This window comes from Austrofundulus limnaeus, unplaced genomic scaffold, assembly GCF_001266775.1.
Source record: "Austrofundulus limnaeus strain Quisiro unplaced genomic scaffold, Austrofundulus_limnaeus-1.0 Scaffold955, whole genome shotgun sequence".
Lineage (NCBI taxonomy): Eukaryota > Metazoa > Chordata > Actinopteri > Cyprinodontiformes > Rivulidae > Austrofundulus > Austrofundulus limnaeus.
The window spans coordinates 40906-64132 of NW_013953357.1; the positions used below are offsets into that span (position 1 = coordinate 40906).

The 23227-nt window shown below is 39.0% G+C and overlaps 2 protein-coding genes across 2 annotated transcripts in view; both read left to right on the forward strand.

Moving 5' to 3' along the window:
- The window catches only part of LOC106533481 (serine/threonine-protein phosphatase 6 regulatory ankyrin repeat subunit C), a 15548-nt gene extending 3605 nt beyond the window's left edge, over positions 1-11943 (forward strand). Inside the window, exons 6-28 of the mRNA XM_014029807.1 lie at positions 184-271; positions 2069-2211; positions 3584-3796; positions 3869-3947; positions 4043-4157; positions 4334-4416; positions 4508-4622; positions 5840-5908; positions 5992-6132; positions 6231-6287; positions 6502-6613; positions 6701-6772; positions 6852-7053; positions 8365-8452; positions 9009-9126; positions 9223-9442; positions 9567-9654; positions 9775-9858; positions 10179-10324; positions 10432-10514; positions 10748-10830; positions 11232-11323; positions 11409-11943. Coding sequence (XP_013885261.1) covers positions 184-271; positions 2069-2211; positions 3584-3796; positions 3869-3947; positions 4043-4157; positions 4334-4416; positions 4508-4622; positions 5840-5908; positions 5992-6132; positions 6231-6287; positions 6502-6613; positions 6701-6772; positions 6852-7053; positions 8365-8452; positions 9009-9126; positions 9223-9442; positions 9567-9654; positions 9775-9858; positions 10179-10324; positions 10432-10514; positions 10748-10830; positions 11232-11323; positions 11409-11599 — 2682 coding nt within the window. The 3' untranslated portion in view covers positions 11600-11943. The remainder of the gene's footprint in view (positions 1-183; positions 272-2068; positions 2212-3583; positions 3797-3868; positions 3948-4042; positions 4158-4333; positions 4417-4507; positions 4623-5839; positions 5909-5991; positions 6133-6230; positions 6288-6501; positions 6614-6700; positions 6773-6851; positions 7054-8364; positions 8453-9008; positions 9127-9222; positions 9443-9566; positions 9655-9774; positions 9859-10178; positions 10325-10431; positions 10515-10747; positions 10831-11231; positions 11324-11408) is intronic.
- Positions 11944-14607: 2664 nt separating this feature from the next.
- Positions 14608-21303, forward strand: npepl1 (aminopeptidase like 1). Its single transcript, XM_014029808.1, has 12 exons — positions 14608-14783; positions 16089-16274; positions 16478-16648; positions 16754-16843; positions 16943-17024; positions 18471-18613; positions 18872-18949; positions 19030-19130; positions 19289-19412; positions 19564-19740; positions 20143-20253; positions 21039-21303. Exons 1-12 carry the CDS (start codon positions 14634-14636, stop codon positions 21195-21197), a joined length of 1572 nt encoding a protein of 523 aa, XP_013885262.1. The 5' UTR covers positions 14608-14633; the 3' UTR covers positions 21198-21303.
- Positions 21304-23227: the final 1924 nt, after the last annotated feature.

A 23227-nucleotide genomic window follows, 5' to 3' on the forward strand; every position in this document is an offset into this window, starting at 1 on the left:
TGTTCGTACGAACCCTTTGTACGAACAAAAGTAAGAGAAATTTAGGATAAGAATACAAACACGTTCTTGCATGAGGCCCATTGATTGCATTTATTATCAGACTAAGCAGAAAGCATTTAGAGACACTGTAGTTACTTTCAAAGATAATGCTGAACAAACATTTAATCTATTGTGTTTGTACAGATGGTGAACTTGTTCCTGCGTAAAGGGGCCAGTTCAAACGCCAAAGATAAGAAGGAAAGACAACCACTTCACTGGGCTGCACACCTCGGTGGGTAGTGTTTCSTCTTCACCTTTATGTTTTATTTATCCAATCCAACTTTATTTGTGAAGCACTTTTTGCACCGTAGTAGACCAAAGTGTTGTACAGAATCAACATTCTAACAGCTCATACAAAAACAAACTCAATCAAAATTAAAGGGGCAATATTATGTGTTTCTCAGGCATATATTAAATACTATACCATAATAAAGTATCTATGTCACCTTTTAGTTGTTATTAAAATGCTGTTTTTCTGTTTAAATAGAAAATAAACTTATCTTCTCATCACTTCCTCTTCTAAATGCCTTGAAAATGGCCTCTGTCTCTTTAAGAACCACCTTCCGCTTCTGTCCCGGGTCGCGCGTGTGCTATGATGCAGTTTACTTGGCATCTGAAAATACATTTCCTCAAAGGTGTTTTTAACCTGAAAAGAGCTTCACTGAGTGAGAAGTAGTGGAGCTCAGTAGAGGTGGGTGGATCGATACTAATATCGATAATATAAATATCAACGCTGGTATTGATATTGAACAATACTCGTGTAAAAAGATCGATACTCAAGCTTTGTTCTTACCCACACACTGACTGCTGCACATGCAGATCTTTCAAAGTCTACTCTCTGTCTGTAGTGCTGCAGCACCTCCCCATCTTTTGTTGTTGCACTGTCCCGTGGCTCAGCGGCACTAGCCAAACAGCTAAGCAGGCAGGCTGGCTGGCCCACCCACTCAGCGTTCTCACCGAGCCCTCTACCCCAGGAGATTTTGTTTTAAATTGTGTTGAGTGATATTTTTTAGTCTGTCCCAGGGGCGTTTCTGGTCCCAAAAGGCGTTTCTGGTCCCCACCTGTCGTTTTGCTCCTCAGCATGGCTTCCTAAAAACACTGCAGGATTTCTCAAACATGCATGAACGAGTCAGAGCAAGGCTTTGGGCATGTTTTATATGAGAGTATAACATTTATAACATGATATAAAATTCAAAAAGTTGATTTTACATGATATTGCCCCTTTAAGAAAATAATAAACAAACACAGAAAAATAAAAGGAAAAAAACAATAAAATGCCTAAAACCTAATTAAAAATCTACAATAAAAACAAGATAATTTCTACAAAAAATAAAATCTAGTATAAATGGGCAATGCAACCCCTCACACAGTGTCTAAAGCCAAAGAAAACAAGTGGTTTTTAAGACGAGTTTTAAAAACAGCCAGTGAAGACGACTGTCTAAGTAGGAGAGGTAGCTCGTTCCAAAGTTTAGGAGCTGCTACAGCAAAAGATCGATCRCCCCTGAGTTTGAGTCTGGTTTTAGGGACAGTTGATCAGCTGATCTGAAGGGAGCGGGAGGGATTATAGGGGTGCAGCAGGTCAGACAGGTATGAGGGGGCGAGGCCATTCAAAGATTTAAAAACAAATAAAAGTATTTTAAAATGGCTCCCAAAAGGCACAGGCAGCCAGCAGAGTGAAGCTAAAATGGGGGAAATGTGCTCATATTTACGTGTGCCAGTTAAAAGCCTCGCTGCAGCATGTTGAACCCTCGTCAGTCGGGCAATGGAGGACCCATTAACCCCCAGATAAAGTGCATTACAGTAATCCAGCTGGGTGGTGATAAAGGCATGGATTACTGTCTCAAAATATCTATTTTTTTATTTTATTATAAAAAGAATTTTTACTATAAAAAGAATAAAAAGTAACATTGTGAAAATACTGAAGTTTTCCTCTGTCTCAAGAATAGAGGATTAGTAAATATTCTTAGGGAATAAAATAAATCCTACATATGTGCTTTATTTTGTGTTTTTGTGATGATCGTTTAATCAGGTCACTTGGACATCGTGAAGCTGCTGGTGTCTCACAGTGGGGACATGATGTGCAAGGACAAGCGGGGTTACACTCCACTTCACGTTGCTGCTGCGAGCGGACAGTTAGACGTGGTCAAGTTTCTGTTGAGACTGAAGGTGGAGGTAAAGTAGCCGTGGCTTGGTCTGAAAATGAATTTAATGTATTTTCTGTTATATCTTCTTTACGAGAAACAACTAACTTTATCTAGTGGTAGTATGGCAGTTTGTGTTAGAAAGGATCCACTCTTGTCCAACACAAAGCTGTGTAATCATTTCTTAAAGATGGACAGAGACCCTTTTTTATAGGCAGTCAATCAATCCAAGTTTAAGTTCTACTTATAAAGTTGTGTATCATTCTCTTAGTGTTGCCCAATGAGAGAAATGGCCTCACTATGGAAATATTTTTGTAAAAAGCTTTTTTTGGTACTGACCATATATGTTGAAAGAAAATAGTCGTTATTGCACGTTTGTTATCAGGATGCGTGTGAAATCATATGAGAATGTGCAAATATAATGTGAGTGTGAGAGTAAACCATACAGAAACCCAGAGAGCTCTCGCAGATAACATGTTTAATGCAGACCAGGAATCAGACCGAAACAAGGAAGTGACAGAGGTTATAACATCTGCTTCAGGGCATGACTTCGCCTATATTAATTACGTCATCGGTCAGGAGGGGGTCCCTATCATTTTGGTCAGAGCCATGCCCACAAACAATTTAAAAACCTATCCTAATGATTTTAAAAATACAAATATGTTTTATATATCCCAGGCATGTAGCTAATAAAATAGACTCATCCAGTGAATTGTAAATCACATTTATCAGTCATTACACTTCTACCATAAAACAAACTATACTGTGTGTGGTGTGATTATAATCAGTGCACTACCTAAACCCTGATAATTCCTTCAACTCCCTCTCTTCACATGACCAAACTGTCARGTGAACATTAAGGAAATTATTAGTCAAAAGCCCTGTATGTACGCAATAAGGCACTTTATGTGTGCAATTAATCTAAGCGTAACAGCACAAATTGGAAAAAACTAACATACCACCCCAGATTAAGTTTAAAAATGATTCATTTATTCCACCCCGACAATAAAACATAAAAATACAACCTGAACTACCATTAAATCCTAATCAGGTCAGCTGTGTATTTTGTAATTATTGTAATTATTATCATTGCACCACCTAAACCCCGATAATTCCTTCACTGTGGTTTTAAATTAAAATGTGTGTCCATTGAAGTTGGGACATTGTGTAAAACATAAATAAAAACAGAATATGATGATTTGCAAATCCTCTTCAACATTTATTCTGTTAATACTAAAGGATAAACTTTATTTTTTGCAAATATTCACTCATTTTGTTTAGAATTGGGGTTTTATGAAATCTAGGTTTCTTGATGTTTTTATCCAAAATAGTAAATCTGTATTTCAAATTATTTTTTTGCATCTTTGAGTGAAGATGTTCTMTTCGTTCTTTCTGCCTCTCAGACTGATGAACCCAACATTTTTGGGAACACTGCACTCCACATGGCCTGTCACACAGGACAAGACCTGGTCGCCACTGAGTTATTGAACTGCAGAGCCAGTATAAACCAGCCCAACCATCATGGTGACACGCCGCTGCACCTGGCCGCCGCCTCCTCCAGCGGCGCCTTGTGTCTTGAGSTGCTCGTCCACCACGGTGCTGACGTCAACAAGCAGGTACCGTTTCTGTTGGAGGGAGTTGGACAAAATATGCAACTAGAAAATCTTTTAAACCCATTTTCTTCACAGAATAAAGAAGGAAAGAGCCCTTTACACATGGCTGCAATGCACGGATGCTTCACAGGCTCCCAGGTTCTGATCCAAAGAGGTGACGTTCTATAAATCACAATCACAACGGTAGCAAGGTGAAAAAAACTGCAAACTTAAAATGTAGATTGAACACGACTTCCTGGCTTTATGTAGGTGGGGAGATCGACTGTGTCGACATATATGGAAACACTCCACTTCACGTCGCTGCCAGATACGGTCAGGAGTTACTGGTCAGTCTTCTGCTGGCACACGGTGCTGACAGAGGCAGGTGAGTCTGTTTGAGGGTCACACCTTTCATGAGAAGTGTAAAATGGATGGAAACTGGTTTATGTTTAATTAGATAAAAAAAGTTTTGACGGATCCTGTTGTTTCTGCTTCTGATATAAAATTGTTTCCCCACAAATCAGATCTGCYCTAAAGTAAAGCATGTTATGATCTGTACAGACAGGGCGTTCATGGGATGCTTCCACTGCATTTGGCTGCTCTCTATTGTTTTCCTGAATGTTGTCACATGTTACTTTCTAASGGTAAGAAGCCTTTTGACTCTGTTCAACTCTGCTGTATTATATCTGAGGCACTAACACAACTCAAGCATGCTGCTGTGTTTTTTCCACTCAGGCCAGTTTTACAACATTGTGCCAGCTCCGGCAGCTGAGCAAACCCAAACAGACTTTGACATAAACACGTCTGACGATCATGGCAGGACCTGCCTGCATGCAGCTGCTTCTGGAGGGTGAGTGACAAACTCACATTTATTGGGCCTCATGCAAGAACCGTTCGTACGCACAGATTTGTTCTTAGGTTGTGCGTACGAGTGATTTAGGAGAATTTGTGGCATTCACCAATGTTTCTCGTACTTTTAAGATTTTTTTCAGATATGAACAAAATTCACGAGTGGTCCAGACCTGTCGTATATTTTACGAGCAGTCAGTCTGCTGTTATCCAGACGGATTTTCTTCATTAATAACTTTATATTTCATTAGTTTGAAGATATTTTGAGTTGAAAATAAATCACACTCCATAATTATGTTGACAAGAGTCTATTCTGTTTGWATTAGAATTATAATTTTAAATGTAATAATGTAGARTAACGACATACTGTATATTGGTTAAATTAAAATAAATTGGCTATTAATCTTGTTGTATAGCAATAAAGCACTACAATATTAATATGAAGTTAATTGAAGTTTTGAGACATTTTAAAATGCTTTTTGTCAGAAATGCATCTGACACTTGAAACGGTCGGTGGGGTGGGGGTTGCGGTGCACGACGGCTCTTCGGAAGTTAAACCTATGTATCACAGTTGTTTACACTGAAATTAAAAATATTTGACCAAAGAAAAACTGGAGCAGGACTACAGAGATATGAATATGATTTATAATTTTTTGTTTCTGTGACCGTAACGACCCACAGGAGACACAACATTAACAACAGTCGTCATTTCATTCCTTGGCTTTAAAGCAGCTCCTTTAATTCCACAGCTGACGCTGCTAAAAATTACTTTTTTTTGTGGATCTCCGAGAGCAGAACTTCAGTCACCGAACTCGTAAAGTTTTTCTTTTTTACTTTGCAATGTCATTTTCATGAACGGACACTTCCTGGTATGTGTGGCAGGAAACGTTACGTTATATGCTGTTTTTGGTGTGGTAGATTATTCTAATCACCTCTCCTCGTGCGCAAGCACCTGATACGCATGCATCATGTTTTACGCAGCTCATTTACACACTTTTCCTGAAGATAGAAGAGTTTGTTGAATCTGACGTGACATGTTTGTACGAGCAAAAGTAAGAGAAATTTAGGATAAGAATACAAACATGTTCTTGCAAGAGGCCCATTGATTTTACCTCTTCTTTTTCTAAAACCAACAATTTTGATTTGATCATTTTAATTATGGTAATCTGCAGAATGTACAGGTTGATTATTAACTCAGATTACCTTTTTGTTTTGCAGAAATGTTGAGTGTCTCAATTTGCTCTTAAATAGTGYCGCTGAACTGGATTTAAAGGACAATTTGGGAAGGTAGGCTGTGTTTGAACATCTACTTGTTTTTATTATTATTWTTTTTTTACTTCCTAATGTGATATCCTCTGTTTTCCGTCCAGATCTCCTCTTCACTACGCTGCAGCCAACGGGAACAGCCAGTGCACCATTTCRCTGGTGAGAGCCGGAGCGGAGGTCAATGAGGCGGACCTGACAGGCTGCAGCCCTCTGCACTACGCCGCTGCTTCACACACCTTCTGTCGGTGAGGGCTTTTGTCCTCATTTGAACTCTTTACAGGTTTTAATTAATAACAAGATGTGGGCCTGGTTTTAATTCAAATGTTGTGTTTTTCCTCAATAGAGAGGGAGCAAACTATGAAACAAACCTCAGCATGGAAAAGGAACACGAAGCCTTTCTGTAKGTCATCTTTACAAATAATATTACCTTTTATTTTTATACAAACCTTCTGAACTTTAGCAATGATGTCTTTTTTTAGCTCCCTCTTTTGTTGAAGTAAAAYGTGCTTTTAGACAGCATAAATACACACAAAGCTTATTTCCAAGAGACGACAAAATTGAGCAATAGGTGTATTTAATTAATAAAATGGGTTTTTGTCTTTCTGTGAATTCAGGTGTTTGGACTATTTGCTGGACAACGGGGCAAACCCAACGTTGAAGAACAGTCGGGGTTACAGTGCTGTTCACTACGCAGCAGCCTACGGGAACAAACAGCATCTAGAACTGGTCAGTTTTCTAATGYCCTCTCTGGCGTTTACGTCGATGTCGTACTCACCCAGGCTGAAGCTCATTAAGGCTCTTTTATTTCTGCAGCTTTTGGAAATTTCTTTTAATTGCCTCGAAGAGGTTGAAAGTAATATTCCTGTCAGTCCTCTGCACTTAGCCGTGAGTAATGAACAAAAAAAAAAGGGAAAAAAAAAACAAGCTTCGATGTAAAACTTCACTCTGGATTTCACACCTGCAGGCGTATTATGGCCACTGTGAGGCGCTGCATTTACTGTGTGAGACGTTGGTGAGTCTGGACGTGCGGGACGTCAAGGGTCAAACTGCGCTCCACCTGGCCGCTCGCAGAGGGTTTTCTAAATGTGTGGAGGTTCTGCTGCAGCATCAAGCCTCCTACTCACTGAAGGAGCACAGGCACAGGTGGACGGCTCTGCACGCTGCAGGTGGGTCTCCAGTTYTGCTGCTTCTGCTCTCGTATGATGTTTACTTTTTTTATTCTGTTTGACATCTTTTGTTAAATYTTCGCATCTCATCATTTTTTAAGGGGGATTTATCATCCAAAATCRCCTTTTTTTACAGCCGTTAAAAACATTTTTGTTGTTTACTTGAAGTCTCTAGGAGTGCAGAAAAGTTGAATTTAGTCTSTCCTGGTGCTGTGCAGATATCTTTATAGTCTGTTTGGGTCATATTTTTCAACCCATTCAGTTTTTTTTATTTCCTATGGTGTTTTCTGGCTGCATAAAAGCAAGTTGATCTGAGACAAACCTCAGAAAAGGGGTGAAAGAGGGGCTTGTGGAGTTACATTAAAGGGATCCCTGATTAGTTGTAACATTAGACTTTATTTAATAAACATATATTTTAACTGTAAAATAAAGACTGTAAAAATACTGTAGGATGTTCGGTTTTTATCATTTTTAAACTAAAAGTTTAAAAATGTATTTTAACACGGACTAAGCCATTTTATTTACACACAAAGCATTCTGGGTAAATGATGATGTGGCTAGGTCATCGGTGCGAGGCTGCTAGCGAGCTATATCCACCCTGAAGGTTAATCTTGGACAATATCTGATGATCGGCTCTTTTAAATAAAACCAGAGAGCGTTGACAGAGAGGAGAAGGTAGAAATGACTCAGCCTGTAACTGAAAAAATGGATGGAGGACCTCAGTTTAGCTTGTTAGTTTGTCGCGATAGCGCTGAGTTAATACGTATAAGGCAGTATAGCGCTAGCGCAAAGGCTTAACAGGCTAAGCTGAGGTTCTTCTTCCATGAAGCAGCTCTGTTGTCCTCCATCTATATTTTCAGTTCCAGGCTGAGTCATTTCTACCTTCTCCTCTCTGTCAACGCTCTCTGGTTTCATTTAAGAGTCGATCATCAGATATTGTCCAAGATTAACCTTCAGGGTGGATATAGCTCGCTAGCAGCCTCGCACCGAGGACCTATCCATGTCATCATTTACCCAGAATGCTTTGTGTGTAAATAAAATGGCTATGTCTGTGTTAAAATATATTTTTAAAAATTTACAAAACTGAGCATCCTACAGTATTTTTACAGTCTTTATTTTACAGTTAAAATATATGTTTATCAAATAAAATCTAATGTTACAACTAATCATGGATCACTTTAAGGAAGAATTCAGATCAAAGCGTTYCAGTTCCACTTTATATAGACCCCAGCTGAATGATTTAAATATGAAAAAGAATGGTTTAAAAGCACAATATACTTTTAATTATTGTTTGTTTTCCTGCTCAATCAGCTGCGGAGGGACAAGTGGACTGTTTGCTTTTGTTGGTCAACAAGGAGCACAGTGTGGACATCATTGACAGTCCGGACACACGGGGACAGTGAGTGGAGTCTGACTTCTCTGATTACAATATTTTCTCTGATAAAAAAGTGAAACCCCTTCAGTATATATTTAACTTATTCTTCGGTTAATCCAAATCCATCTGATTGCACTATCATCATTTTTATTTCATTTTTGCTGAGAAAATGATGTTTGAAATTTAAAACTGTCTTWCTGTTGTAAAATCTAATTTTAAAGCACCAACTTGAATTTACAAAAACTAATTTAATAATGACAGTTTAATGATGAGAAAAAGCTGTGGAGATGTATTTATTCAAAACAGATGTTTTCTTGACTCAAAGACAAAATAATCAAATTATAATAACTGCAAATAAAGTTTAAACCAGGTGTCCAGACACATCCTGCATGTTTCAGAGGTTTCTCTGCTCCAAAACACCTGATTTGAACGGACGGCTGATTAACTGCAGAACATGAAGAGGTAATCCAATCAGTGGATCAGGTGTGTTGGAGCAGAGAAACAAGTCAAACTTTCAGGACAGCGGCCCTCGAMGACCAGGATTGACCGGTTAAAATGATAACTTCTCTCCATGTTTCAGGACGGCTCTCATGCTCGCTGCTTTGGGACGTCACACCGACTGCGTCTACATCCTCCTGGAGAAAAACGCCAACGTCGATGCTGCAGATAAACACGGTTTTACTGCCCTGCACAGAGCCGTGAGTGTGTCACACTTTACTTTTCAATCCAACCTAACYTTTTCAGAAAGCTGTTTGTTTTGTCCTGATATGAAAGTTCCTCCTCTTGTRCTGCAGGCGATGTTGGGCAGTGAGGACTGCGTGTCCGCTCTGTTGGAACACGGCGCCTCCGTCCTGTGCAGAGACTCTCAGGGAAAGACGCCGCTCCACCTCGCAGCCGCCTGCGGCCACACCAAGCTGCTCCACACTTTACTGAAGGCTGCGAGGAAAGCCGACCCTCTGGACTCCTTGTTGGACTTCCGGGGCTTCACACCCACACACTGGGCTGCGTACCACGGTGAACACTGATTTTCATTTTTCTCAACAAAACCAGCTGGTTTCAGCGAAAACTACAGGAAAACTAACCGTAGGATTGTAGTTAAATAATGTCAAATCATTTGTCTGCTTGTTGGTTTCCTCAGGACATGAAGGTTGTTTACAAGTTTTGCTTGAAAACAAACTTTTTAGCAACCGGGAAGGAAATCTTTTCACTCCARTGCACTGCGCTTTGTGAGTATCAGATTATGAAGAATAACCTAAGCCCAGTGTGCACACGTTAATTGGACTGTTATTATGGTTTTAGAGTTGTTGTTTTTGTCTTTGCTTCATATGTCTTTGCTTCATATGCAGAATCAGTGGACATGATGCTGCTGCTGAGCTTCTAGTGAAGACCATCGGTCCTCAGATTGTCCATGTTAGTGATGCCAAAGGAAGGTGGGTTCAGTTTTTCACAGCAAATCGGCTTCATGTAACACTACAAGTATGATTTAAAGATGCTAGATTATGGATTATTCTTCAGCTTATTTTAGACAAGTACTGACAATAAACTTAAATCATTTTTTTAGAGTTCTTGTTGCTCAATATGTTTTTTGGTTTCCTACAAGGATTGTAAATTTACAGACAAAAACAGTCAAAGAAACAGATTACATTTTTCAGGCTTTTATTTTGAATTTCTYTATAAATTTCAAAGTGCAAACATAATAAAATGTAAAAGGAGTTAAATCTGTTTAAAATTGTTGTGTTTCACTGCGCAGGAAGCCGCTGCACGCAGCAGCTTATTCAGGGAGTGTGGCTGGGCTCCAGCTGGTCCTGGTCCGGGGAGCAGAACTCAACAGTGTGGATCAGTTCGGTTGTTCTGCTCTCATGGTCGCAGCGGGCTGTGGACAGACTGCAAGTGTTGGTACGTGACTGAAATTATCTGAGGCCGGCGTCTTGATGTTCCTCACTGTGTTCACCACACCTTAAAGCACAGAAAACGTTTTACTTTTGCTCCTTTCTTCATTGCAGAGTTTTTGCTGCACAAGACGAAGCCAGACCTGAGCCTGGTGGATGTTAATAACAACACAGCACTTCACTTAGCCTGCAGCAAGGTCTCACACACACAAACACACACTGGATGCTTGCAGTGGCACGTAAAARTTTGCATGAATGCATCAGAAGAGAGTGTTAAGTTAAGCCAAAAGCTGTGTAAAATGTACAAATTTAGTGTTTTGACTGTTTTCAAGTATAAAGTTTTTATTTATTTTTTTGTTACAGTTTAAATTGTTAAAGAATTTAGAGCAACTTTCTTTGGACTCATAAACAACATGATTTTAATCTGCAGGGTCATGAGATGTGTGCTCTGCTGATCTTAACAGAGATCACAGATTCCTCCCTCATCGATGCAAGAAACAGTTCTCTCCAGATGTGAGTRGTCTCTGTGCAAAAGTCTTAAACCCTCCCTTGCTTCTTAGAGCCAGACTTTCTGGTGATCTTTCAAATCGGTCTTGATCGTTCTTCAGTTATTTAACAAAGAACTTTTAACTAATCCTAAAAAAATGTAAACATGTTGTACAATATCCTATCTGACTGTGTGAAAAGGTAGTCAAGTTTTAAAGAAGGACTTAGTAATACCATTAGAAAAACAGTCTGGCTGCTTAAAAAAACAAGATAACATAGAGACAGTACTGCAGTAAGCCGGTTAAAAAGATCTGTCATCAAAACATAGGAATATTTTTTWATGAAACTATGTTGGTGTAACTGTAAATCTTTAACTGCGGTTTTGAAGTCTTTGCAGTCCTTTGTTCAGACTGTTTGTTGTCATGCAGGCCCCTTCACATTGCAGCAAGAAAAGGCTTGGCCACAGTGGTGCAGGTCTTACTGAGCCGAGGGGCAGCGGTCATGGCTGTGGACGAGGACGGTAAGCGTCAGTGTTAAAATCATGCTCGTTGATCAGACATCAGTGACCTCAAACTGGACGATTTAACATTTTCCGTCCTCTGCAGGTCACACACCAGCTCTGGCCTGCGCCTCCAACAAAAATGTGGCGGATTGCCTGGCCCTGATCCTCTCCACCATGAGGCCTTTCCCTCCCAGAGAGGCCGAGACCACCACAGCTTCTCACTTCAGCCCCGTGCTGAAGAACTGCGGCATCGCCTCTGCCTGCAAGTCCAACGGCAACTTGTGTCACGCCTGAGCTAAAGACTGTCTGTGTGGAGGAGTGAAGCTTGATCAGAATTTAGCCTCTTAAATCTAGTCTTACACGTGGCTAAAATGAGCAGATCTTTCAGATAATGTTTCTGCCATGAGTTATGAAGTATTTATCTTTAGAAATGAATGAAGTTATAATGTGAGCACACTACACAAAGCTTACTTGAACCAGGTCCAAAGTCAGTATTAGCATTTGTAAAAGCTTTTTAAAGGTGAGTTTAGAGATTCTTTTGAACCTGAGCTCCTTTTCTCCTTGTTAAGATGTAAATTATTTGTTGCTTGACAAGAGTTGACGTCCCAACACTAAATAACACCAGGTAGTGTGTCAATTAAAAAACAGCCTGTTATTGGAGATGCCTTCATGGAAAATATGCAAGTCTTTTTAGAACAACTCAGGGTAAATTCATATCCTGTTACTCAGTATTTGCATTCTTTGACAACATGCCAGGTCTGATTTTTAACTTTTCTATTATTTAGATGTACAACCAAACTTAGATGGTCTTCCATACATATGAGCCAAAGTATACCAACACGGAAACATGAAGAAACTAGCGTTTTTGAAGGGAATGCATATCGCATTCTAGATAAAAATCTTGTGCAGTTTGTTAGCACTCAGGATAAGTGTTGGGGATGGATGGCTCTCGGCTACTACCACGCACGGTTTTAGTTTAGTAGCTGTAAAATTGGCTGAATTATAGTCTCTGTTGTGTTTGCTAAAGTTGATCAGCTGCAGCTGCTGTCTTGACTCAGGTTGACTCCAGAAGTTAATCAGTTGCAGATGTATATCCAGTGATTACTTTCTGAGAGTTCTATTAAAATCCATCCTGTGTTTCATGAGATATTTTGCTAACAGACATATAAACACAATTGGGCGACTTGATTGTTCGCCTTTCATGAAATTGGGTGACATTTAGGAAGAACAAGAAAATATTTTCACTTTTGGAACATTTTCCTCCAAGAGAGGAAAATCTCTCAGTCCAGGTTCAGTTGTAGAGATTTTAGTTCTCTCAGCTTCTCACGCCTTCCATACCAGAGGGGGGAAACGCTCATGTTGAAAAAACAAAACACCAAACCCCTTTGTCAGAATCTGTGCAAGCATGTTTGATGTGACTTTAACTTCAGACTGCCTCTAAGTATACTGATTTTAAATTATCTAAAAGATGCTGCAAACATTTATGCAACTATGACTATTTTCGTATCTTGCCTTGTGTATAGCAAACACTGCACTAATATGATAAATCTTATTCAGTAATAAGTTTTACGTTTGAGTTTCTAAGCCACAGACGTTGCTATAGCTTTATTCATATGAAGGGCTTTTTGTATTTATATAAATCTTGAAAAGAAGCTACACATTTTATATATAAAGATAGATTTTATATCTCTCTAAAGGTGAAATGACAAACACATTTTTAGGTTCATGTTAGATGCTTAAATGAGTATTTCAGATTAAATAAAGGTTGTGGAAAGTTTATAAACAGTATCTTACCTGTTGTAGATGGCTCTTCATAGCTTTGTTTTAGAAATTTGAAACTTTTCTTGCTGCCTATATATATTTTTTCTAATAATTAACCCACTAAATATGTTTTTTTTAATTAATCTAAACTACAGGTTCCAAGAACCTGGAGTATTTTTTATTTTGTTTGTACTTTATTGTGATAAAGCATAAAGTGAGAAATTGTGAAATTACTCATTAAAAAAACGAATTGTTTATAATGATGTAGTTAAAAATGGCTATGTCTATAGACTCAGTTAAAAAGTTAGTTGTTTTTAGCATTCAATTATTTGTACAATAGGATGCAAAATACTGTCGCTTTAAAACACTAGCAACAAAATTAACTTCATTATAGTTTATTTAGTTGAACTGTCTTCTGTAGCAGTCACCAAAGCAGTTTATTATGTCCATTACACACTGCTAAACAAAGCAAAAAATTCAGAAATAATGTTTGTCTGCAGAAACTTCTCAGTGTTTTATATGAACATGTGGGTTTTTATGCATCYTGCTGAGATTCTTTGTTGTTTAAATGTGGTTGGAACCCACATGACAAAAAAAATCAAGACTGACAATTTTGTATTGTTTTTTAAGTTTTATAAATGAGCTGAGGCACACAAGTGGCTGTAAAGTATTTCTCTCTTGTTATTTGTCTCAGATCACTTGTCCGCAGCTCCTTTGTTACGCCCCATTTTTTGCTGACATTACACCACTTGAGTTAGTCCTGAAGGGCCTGAAATGTTACTATAGTAAATTCTTAAGATTATCCTGTTAAAACAAAACTCTGACACTATCATTGTATGTTTTTTTTTTGTTTGTTTCTTTTAACTGGTGCACACCAAACCCCCACCACAGTTTGCCTTTAGGAAGTTTTATATTTATTTGATTAAACTTTGAAACATGTCTACAAGTAATTTGTTGAATTTCTTAATGAAAGGTGTGCTGTGTGAACTATAAGCAAATATTTAAGTATAAAGTATAATTGGTGATTAAATAGTAGCACAAAACAGTAACTTAACATATTACATTATAAATATACTAAATGTAAACTTGTCCTCTAAATATATTAATTCTTATACAGTAGATATGTACTGTATAAAGCAGAGGTTCTCAAACTGGTGTCCCAGGAACCCCAGGGGTCCACGAGAGGTATCTTGGGGGTCCTCAAAAAATTTCACTAAATTGTTAATTTGGTTTTTATTTTTAAAAATGCATGGAGAACAATGAACTAATAAACACAAAAAAATGTAATAAAATATATATTCCCATGGCATTTAGGGGTTGAAATGACAGTAAATTATCTTTTAAAACAGCATGGGGTTTATGAGGGGGTCCCTGGAATTTTTTTCGCCCTTGTAAGGGGTCCCCAGACCCAAATGGCTTGAGAACCCCTGGTATAAAGGCTTTATGAATGTGATGTATATACACAGACCTTACCGCTAGGTGGCGGTACTGCACCATGCTGTTATTACCTAACAACCACAATAATCGTCCAAGAAGAAGAACTGACTCAAAGTCGCGAGTCACAAAAATGGCGAACGTGGTGCTGGAGTTCAAGTCGTCTGCCGGTGACTCGGAGCCACAGAGTCGCCCTGTCCTGATTCTGGGGCAACAGACGAACCTCCAACAATTAAACTGGAGTCAAGTCAAAGGAAAACTGCAGCCGGTCGTTAACAAAGAGGTAAATTACAATGACAGTCGTTATAACGAGTGATAGCGAGTGTTAGCGTCACGCGCTAACCAAATGGCAGTAAAAGCTAGCGCAGCTTATGGAGACAATAAAGTTATTTGCGGAAGATCAAAATCATTTTGATTCTAACTTCACCAAAGAAAGTAACTCCAAAGATTTAAAACTGGTATCTGTCTTTAGTTTAAGTTGTTCGGCTTAAAGAGATGTCCTGTAATGGTTTTTGTTTAATTGTTTAGCTAATTGATTTTTTAGACACTGACTGGGTCACTCACACTGTTGAGGTCAAACTGATTGATTCTGGGTTTGAGGACTGCAAAATTTACCTGATCAGAATGCGACAATTATTTTTGGAAAAGTCTTGAGATCAGACCCAGACAAAATCACATTAATACACAGGACTCTTTCGTTTAAATTTAAATTTTGATACAAACAAAATCCAGGAGTGACCCTGAAAGCTCAATTACTCTGGTTTTCTCTGAACGCTGTTGTTTAGGCGTTAAACAGTCTCCCCTGAAATTCATAATTAGACATTTGATTTTTTTACTGAGTAAATACAGACTTAGGTGATTAATAGTGGGTATAAATGCACTGAAGTCACATTAGTTGTAGAAGAGATTGTAATTTACTCTGACGGCCACAGAAGAGCTAATATGTTCAAATAGTTTCCTGCAACACTGGTTGTTGATGTCTGCTCTGAAATAATATCTTGTCCAGTTGTAGAGGTACACTTTAGGAATTACAAACTGTGATGGTTGTGCAGCTCTGGCATGCATCCATAAAAAGACTTAAGAGAGTGAGTGGTGAAGGCCAGGGAGAGCTCCGTTATTAAAGAAGCTTTTGCAGGGCTTTTCGACACTGTGAGGAAAATTAAACGTTGTTTTATTTTTGAACAAACTCCTTTTATATTGGTTGTTTACCTTCTTGCCGAGATCCAGACAACTCATGTGAACAGCTCATACTGTTGTCGGTTTTCTTGTCATTGCACATTAGGAATATCACGTTTAATATCTGTGTCCATCTCAAAGCTTATCCAACTCCAGAAAACTGCATAGACAATGTAATAAAAACAAATCATAAACCTAGTCTTAAAAATCATAAAAGTCAAATCATAAACCCAAAGTAAAAATGCAAATGACTTGACAGACAGAGGCTCTTGATTACTTTTAAGCGGTTTTCAATTTAATGGATAACACACGTGATCTACTAGCCTCTTTAGTAAAGGTTACAAACTTATAAGGCTTTAGTTTCTTTTAAGAAAATCAGAAATTTCATGGGTTTATTTTATCTTTTCTTCAGATCTGGCAGGCGGCTCTCAGTTCTCTGAACCCAAACCCTACGGATAGCTGCCCCCTTTACCTGAACCAGGCTGTGGTGGCTGCTCTCCCTTCACGAGTCAGCAGGCACAACAGTCCTTCCTCTGCCCACTTTGTGTCTCGTCTGATCCGATCCTGCCTCTCTGGAGGGAACAACCGCAGCATTGTGGTCAGTATCGTCTTCAGAATTTTATTTTAGAAATTGCTCTTACTCCTTTTTTTCCCCTCTTTCTAGAAAAGACAAGAAGCATTTTTAGCTACAGAAAAAAAGTTCTTCTGTTAAACAGTGATGTTTTTTGCTGACTCTTTTTGGTTGTTGAGTCTTCAAATCTTAATGTTTAGGTGAGTAATAAGTTCTTCTTTCTTCTCTAGATGGTGTGCGAGCGTTCAGATGTGTTCGCGTCCTCTTGTGCCATCGCCAGGGCCTTCCCCATCTTCTCCCGCCGCTCTGCTTCGATTCGCAGGACTGAGAAGAAGCGTGTGACAGTGGAGTTTATAATTGTCGGTCCTGACAGCAGTCCTCTGGATGCTGCAGAACTCAAGGTACCACTTTGTGAAGTTTAACCTTGTAGTCCTTTTTTATGTTGCGTTTCTGCCGAGAATAGCACGTTGTCACCTCCACTGCCTGAAAACTTTTCTCATGTTTAGTGCCTGTCCAACGCTGCTGATGGTGTGCGGCTGGCAGCTCGCATTGTGGACACTCCGTGCAATGAGATGAACACGGACCTCTTCTTAGATGTGAGTCTTTATCTGCATTTAAAGAAAAGGTTCAGCTGCACTGTGTCAAGTTTTATTACATTTTAAGCTTTCCTTTGCAAATATTCCTTTGTGCTTCAGGAAATAAAAACTGTCMGTGCTGAACTTGGAATCACTCCAGTCATCATTTGTGGAGAGGAGCTGAAACAAAAAGGCTTTGGAGGTACTGGATCTGTGCATTTCTCTAAAGTTTCTGCAGCTCGGTTACGTTCTGTGTTGTAATCAGATAACAGAGGAAAAGATTGTCTGAATTTTAAAAAGCCTCAAATTAAAAGGCACATTCAACGTATTGTCACTGCTCTGTAACACATTCGTTGGCAAACATCACAGAGCTTTTATCACTGGATTATTTTCAAAAGACACATGGCTTCTTCCATGTTTTTCAGTCATAATCTGTTGGCTGTGAAGTTAATTGAAGGATGCAGGAAACTCTTTTTATTTGATGAAAGCCAAAATGAGCTGGTTTGACTGCAGAAGTTCAAAGCCTTTTGTTCTTGACACAAGTCGTTTATGATGAAATAGCTTCTAATCTTTATCAGATTGAGTCTGAATCTGACAKCTAAAATGTGACAATACAAAGCTGCAGTCTGCACAGGTTGGGGCTGTTGTGACTGACGCAACAACTCAAACACTTTCACCTGCAGTGAAGTCTTCTTACGATTTGTTGCTCTGTTCACATGGGGTGCAATCTTCTGGCTGTGTCTCAATTCACGGGCTGCATCCTCATGAGTCCTTCCCAGTCCGGGTAGACTGCGTAAAATTGCTGTGAAATGAGACGGTCTAGTCTTCGCTTGACATATCTTTGRGTGACCACGCGCTACCACATTACCATAGCGATCTGTTTCATAACAGACTTAAAATGCGTCGGGACGTGTATTCACACGTCCTTTCACTGGAAGAATAACTTCACAATTAAAATGTTACATGTAAATAAATAAAAAAACATTATTAATTTGGTTATAGCTCCAGTATCAGTACTTGTAGCTACATTTTATTTAACATCTTATTGCAGCATGAATTTCATCAGCTAGGTTGCTAAACTTACATTTAAAAAACAAATTCTTCAGTCCGTGATGAATTTCCAAACTACGCCAATTTGGTCAAAAAATTAAAACTCCACCATCTTTGTTACTTTTAGTTTGCAGTGGGTGCATAGAATCCTGGGATATCCTCGGCCGGGAAGGACACTCTGATGATACATCCTTGATTTTTGAGATTTTGTTGGCTGCATGAGGAGCTGCCTTTGAATAGGGACAACACTCTACGTGGGGCAGTGACGTTTGTGGCTGACAAATGTGCACTGCACTCATGAGGATGCAGCCCATGAATTAAGACACAGCCACTGATTTTTCTGGACATTTTATTCAGGGGGACTTTGTGGAAAATGACCTCAAGTAGTCTATTAAAATTTGATATTGAATTAATTAAAGTAAAACTATATTAAAAATGTCTCATTTTAAAAAACATTGTTTAGCTGTGTAAATGCCTTTATTGAAATGCACTCTACTATTTCCAACATAATCTTAACCCTGATATTGAGCTTTCTGGTTTGTCATCCTCAGGCTGATTATTAGTTGTAAAGGTATTTTTGTCTCTCCTTTTCTCTCAGGGATTTATGGTGTTGGAAAGGCAGCAGAACATCCTCCTGCTCTGGCAGTTTTGAGCCACATGCCTGAAGGTGCAACACAAACCATCGCGTGGGTGGGCAAAGGCATCGTATACGACACCGGAGGACTCAGCATCAAGGGAAAGGTACACTAGAGCCTTACAGTGATAATTGTTGTCAGTCAAAATTGAGTGTAAGCCATTGTTTGTGTGCTGATCAAGTTTGATTGCCTGACATTAGGTTTTTGTTCTTTCTGTTTGTTTGTTAGAGAAAAGTGTGTTCAGGTTTCAGAAAACAATCACTTTGGCTGGCCTTAAAATACGTTTCAAAACAACTTTTGTCTTGCTTAAGTCATCTGATGATAATATTTTATAATTTAAACAAGTGATTCGTCTTTTTGATAGACCACCATGCCTGGCATGAAGAGGGACTGTGGAGGAGCTGCTGCCATTTTAGGAGCTTTCAAGGCTACTATCAAACAGGTGAGGTGAACTTTTTTCGTTTTTCCAAATAAGCTGTCATTTATTTTCTTTCTTTAAACTCTCTCCTTTCTTCTCGTCAGGGCTTTAAGGATAACCTCCATGCCGTGTTTTGTCTCGCTGAGAACTCTGTGGGACCCACTGCCACTCGACCTGATGACATCCACACACTCTATTCTGGAAAGTGAGACGCTTAAGTTTTATTTTAGAATCATGTATCTTGTTGTAACTTGTCCTCGCTTCTTGTTTTGTCTGTTTGATTGCCTTCAAGATACATCTAATATTGGTTTACAAGCCTGGCAGATTAGTAAAYGTCTTTAAAATGAGTGTTTTGCTCTGAAGGACAGTGGAAATCAATAACACTGATGCAGAGGGCAGGCTGGTGCTGGCTGACGGAGTGGTGTACGCCTCCAAAGACTTGTCTGCTGATATTATTTTGGATATGGCAACACTGACAGGGGCACAGGTGGGTGCAATAAAACCATTTGCGCCACAAATCAGCAGGTGCAGCCTTTCTTCACTCTAACATTCCCTGAAGAGAGCAGTCTGACAGGGAAATAGTTTTTAAGGAAGGTTTCATCTTTTACATCTCATTGTTTTTTTGTTTTTGTTGTTAGGGGATCTCCACAGGGAAGTACCACGCTGCCGTGATGACCAACAGTGAGCAGTGGGAGGTGGCTTGTGTGCGTGCCGGTCGCAGCAGCGGTGACCTCGCTCACCCTCTGGTTTACTGTCCCGAGCTGCACTTCAGCGAGTTCACCTCCGCCATGGCGGACATGAAGAACTCTGTGGCTGTAAGTGACGAACGCAAACATGAAGCATAAGAGTTAAAACTCAGGAGAGGAGAAACATTTCTGTAAATGACAGGTGCTGACAGATCTGTTAGCAGTTTGAACACATGGTCAGGATGACTCTCAGCTACTGCCAGACCAGACTTCAGCTCWGTCTGTWTAAATGACAATTATAACTGTTTTAYTCACGCTGATCTGGYYAAAAAATTATTACATTACTTTTAGATTTTGAACGTTATATTCATTGACAAGTGGAGCTTTATGTTAAACACTTGTGATATATTTTATTTTACTTAATACCATGTACTTTGTTACATTATTATAAGCTATTACACATGGCATATTTAGGTGGGTGTAACTGTAGATTATTCACTGATGTTTGCCATCCCTGCTGTGTCTTTACAGGACCGGGAGAACGCTCAGAGCTCCTGTGCAGGCCTCTTTATTGGTTCCCACCTGGGCTTTGATTGGCCCGGTGTCTGGGTCCATGTAGACATCGCCTCTCCAGTTCATGCAGTGAGTACTGACACATGATCAATCCTAAAATATCCTGTGATTTTAAAGTGCTTTTAAATCCTCAAGACTTTTATGTTCAAAATCATGCATCCAGACGTTTAGCTTCCCAGTGTAAATACATTATTCGACAGTTATGTATGGTCCTTCATAAAACAATGTGTTTTTACTTGGTCTGTTTGTAAACTAACACAGTAATGTAGCTGCATTCAAAGGGTATTTTTACTATCTAAAAATCTTTGGTGCTCAGACTGGTTTGACAAGTGATTTCCCAGCTGAGTGGGAAAAGCAGAACAGGGTTGTTGTCGTAAAGCTCAGAACTACGCACGTCTTCAACTACAAAACAGAAATTCTGTTGCTTCGTTTTTTTTAATTTTCTAGATTTATCCTTGATGCCAGAGTAGGCAGGAGGGCCATAGACTGTTCACTTTTCTCTGGTGGAGGTCATATTTAAATGAACAAGCACACACAAAAAAAATCTGAATTGAGCCCCTGACCACAGTGGTCGTTGTTACTTTATCACTTGATATTATTTTACTTTCCTGCAGGTGGTTGTCTGGTGCTCATGAACAAAATGGTTCACGTTCACTTTTGTTGTATTGAAGTGTCTCTTTAGTCTCAGTATGTCGTCCCAGAAAAGTYTTTGTTGTAGTGGTATGGAGTAATCATTATGTTTAATCACAAGTCCATTAAAACAACTATTTAAGTTTAATTCTAACACTTGAGAGGGATGTTTATAGTTTGTTGTTGTGTTTTTTTTAATACTGGTAGTTGTTTTGTTTTTCCAGGGGGAGCGTGCCACAGGATTTGGTGTTGCCTTGCTCATGGCCCTGTTTGGTCAGGCCTCAGATGACTCCTTGCTGAACCAGGTGTCTCCTCTGGGTGCGTCGACCAGTCAGGCCGAGGACCAAATGGAGCGGGACTGCAAGAGACGAAGGCTGGTGTAGAGCTCAGAATGGTTCCCTCCACCACCACGCTCCCTAACTATTGATGCTTTTTTTAAAATTTTTTTAATTTAACAGGAAAAGATTATTAAAAATCAAGCCTGACTCAGCATAATTGCTGTTTTACAGCAGGTTCCTGTTCTGCAGCACATAAAACACTCAGAATTACGGCATCACAATCACATCATTATACACCATAGACACAAAGACAAACAAGCATACCAAATTTCAAAAAGGCAGCATTTGCAAAATAGGATGTCTAAATATGAGCACAACAGAAAGTGTCCAGCAGATGGCAGACAAGYTTCTTCTTAAAGGGCTGCAGTTTTGAAATTGACTTTATGTTTTGAGGAATGTCATTCCATGCTTTAGTTTAAACATAGAAGAAAGACCTCTGGCCGTAACAGTTTTTAAAAGTTGGTAATGTCAGTTTTCCTTTTGTAACAGATCTAGTTGAATGACCACTTCCAGAATTTGATTTGGGCAACAATGCACAGAGAGTTCCATAATTGACACTTTGGAAGATCTGAAAATATAAATTAATACCACTATACAAAACATAATTCTGAAAAGTCAAGGCATCAGACAATGAAAGAACTGTACAGTGATGAGTCCAACCAGGAAGTTGTTTATGAATTTTGTAGGCCCTGTTGTAGAGCCTAACTATGGGTTCTAAGATTTAATTTGTTGTAAGAGACCAAACAGGTAAACAGTACGACATGGTTGAGATTATAATGGCATGAAGATAGATATTTGAAACGGAAGATGTCAGATTGGATCTAATTTTTGAATAAACGTATAATTTGTGTTTCAACTTAGTGGTTAAGACTTGTACATGATCACGATAAGTCAAAAGAGAATCCAAAGTAATTCCAAGATATTTGTAGGTAGTGACAATATCAAGGGGTTTGTTTAAAAAGTGAGTTGATTTGTTATATTGAAATGTCTCCTGGGTGAGGAAAAATACATGCACACAGTTTTTTAACATTAACTGACAAAAGATTATCTTGAAGCCAACCATGAAATTAGGGATGTCCCGATACCACTTTTTCACTTCCGATACGATACCGATATTACAACTTTGAGAATTGTCCGATACCGATATTGACCCGCTACCATAACAGTACAAGTCACACACTTTTACCTATTTTGTAGTGTAAAATCTTAGAAAAGTATTGATCAAGTCAAACAGTTAAAAAGAATAGGTATGAGAAAAACTGACCCATTTATTTTTAACCGATGGATCACATTCATTTTAAACTGAAGAACATTATACAATTTAATAAAATAAATTATAATACCCTGAAAAATAAAACATAATAAAAACAAAATGTTCTTTTAAAATATAAAATAACAATTCAAAATCACTTTTGTTATTGTTTTACTACCTGTCAGCTTGGTGCTGCTTTACGGTGGAAAAAACTGAAGGTGGGGACAAAACAAAACCCCACATTATTGTCTGTTCAAAGTTAAGAGTCCACAGCTCCAATTTTACTGACTGTAACTAAAACAACGTGATCATTGCACTTAATCTTCACTCAAACAAGTGTGTAAACAGATTAAACATCACTCTAGTAACGAGCAAAAAATAAATAGTAAGAATTAGTCAGTTATTTAAATTGATAGCTAACTTTCTTACTGCTGCATTTTCTGAGCATCATGTGGAGATCAGCCTCTCGCTCCTGCAGGGAGCAGTTTTTATCACTGCTCTCGTCATGTCGTGCTCTTATTCCAAAACAAAATCTGCGCTCTCCTTTCTTCTGTCCATCGACCCAGAGCTAATCCACGGGATGTCAAAACTGTAAGCGTGCTGTCCTCGCTTCTGCCAGCTTAGAACCACCGACTGGACCAGAGAGGAGGTTCTGAAACACCGCGGCTGTGTGCGGTCACTGGACCGAGGCTGAACGAACCGAGCCGAACAGCAAAGCTGCTGCCAGGGTGGAGAGTAGTTGTTGCTCCAGTTTAAAACATACACGGTTCTGTTCCCCCTCGGAAAACTTGTGCATGACAACTTTGCACTTAGCTGCAACTCT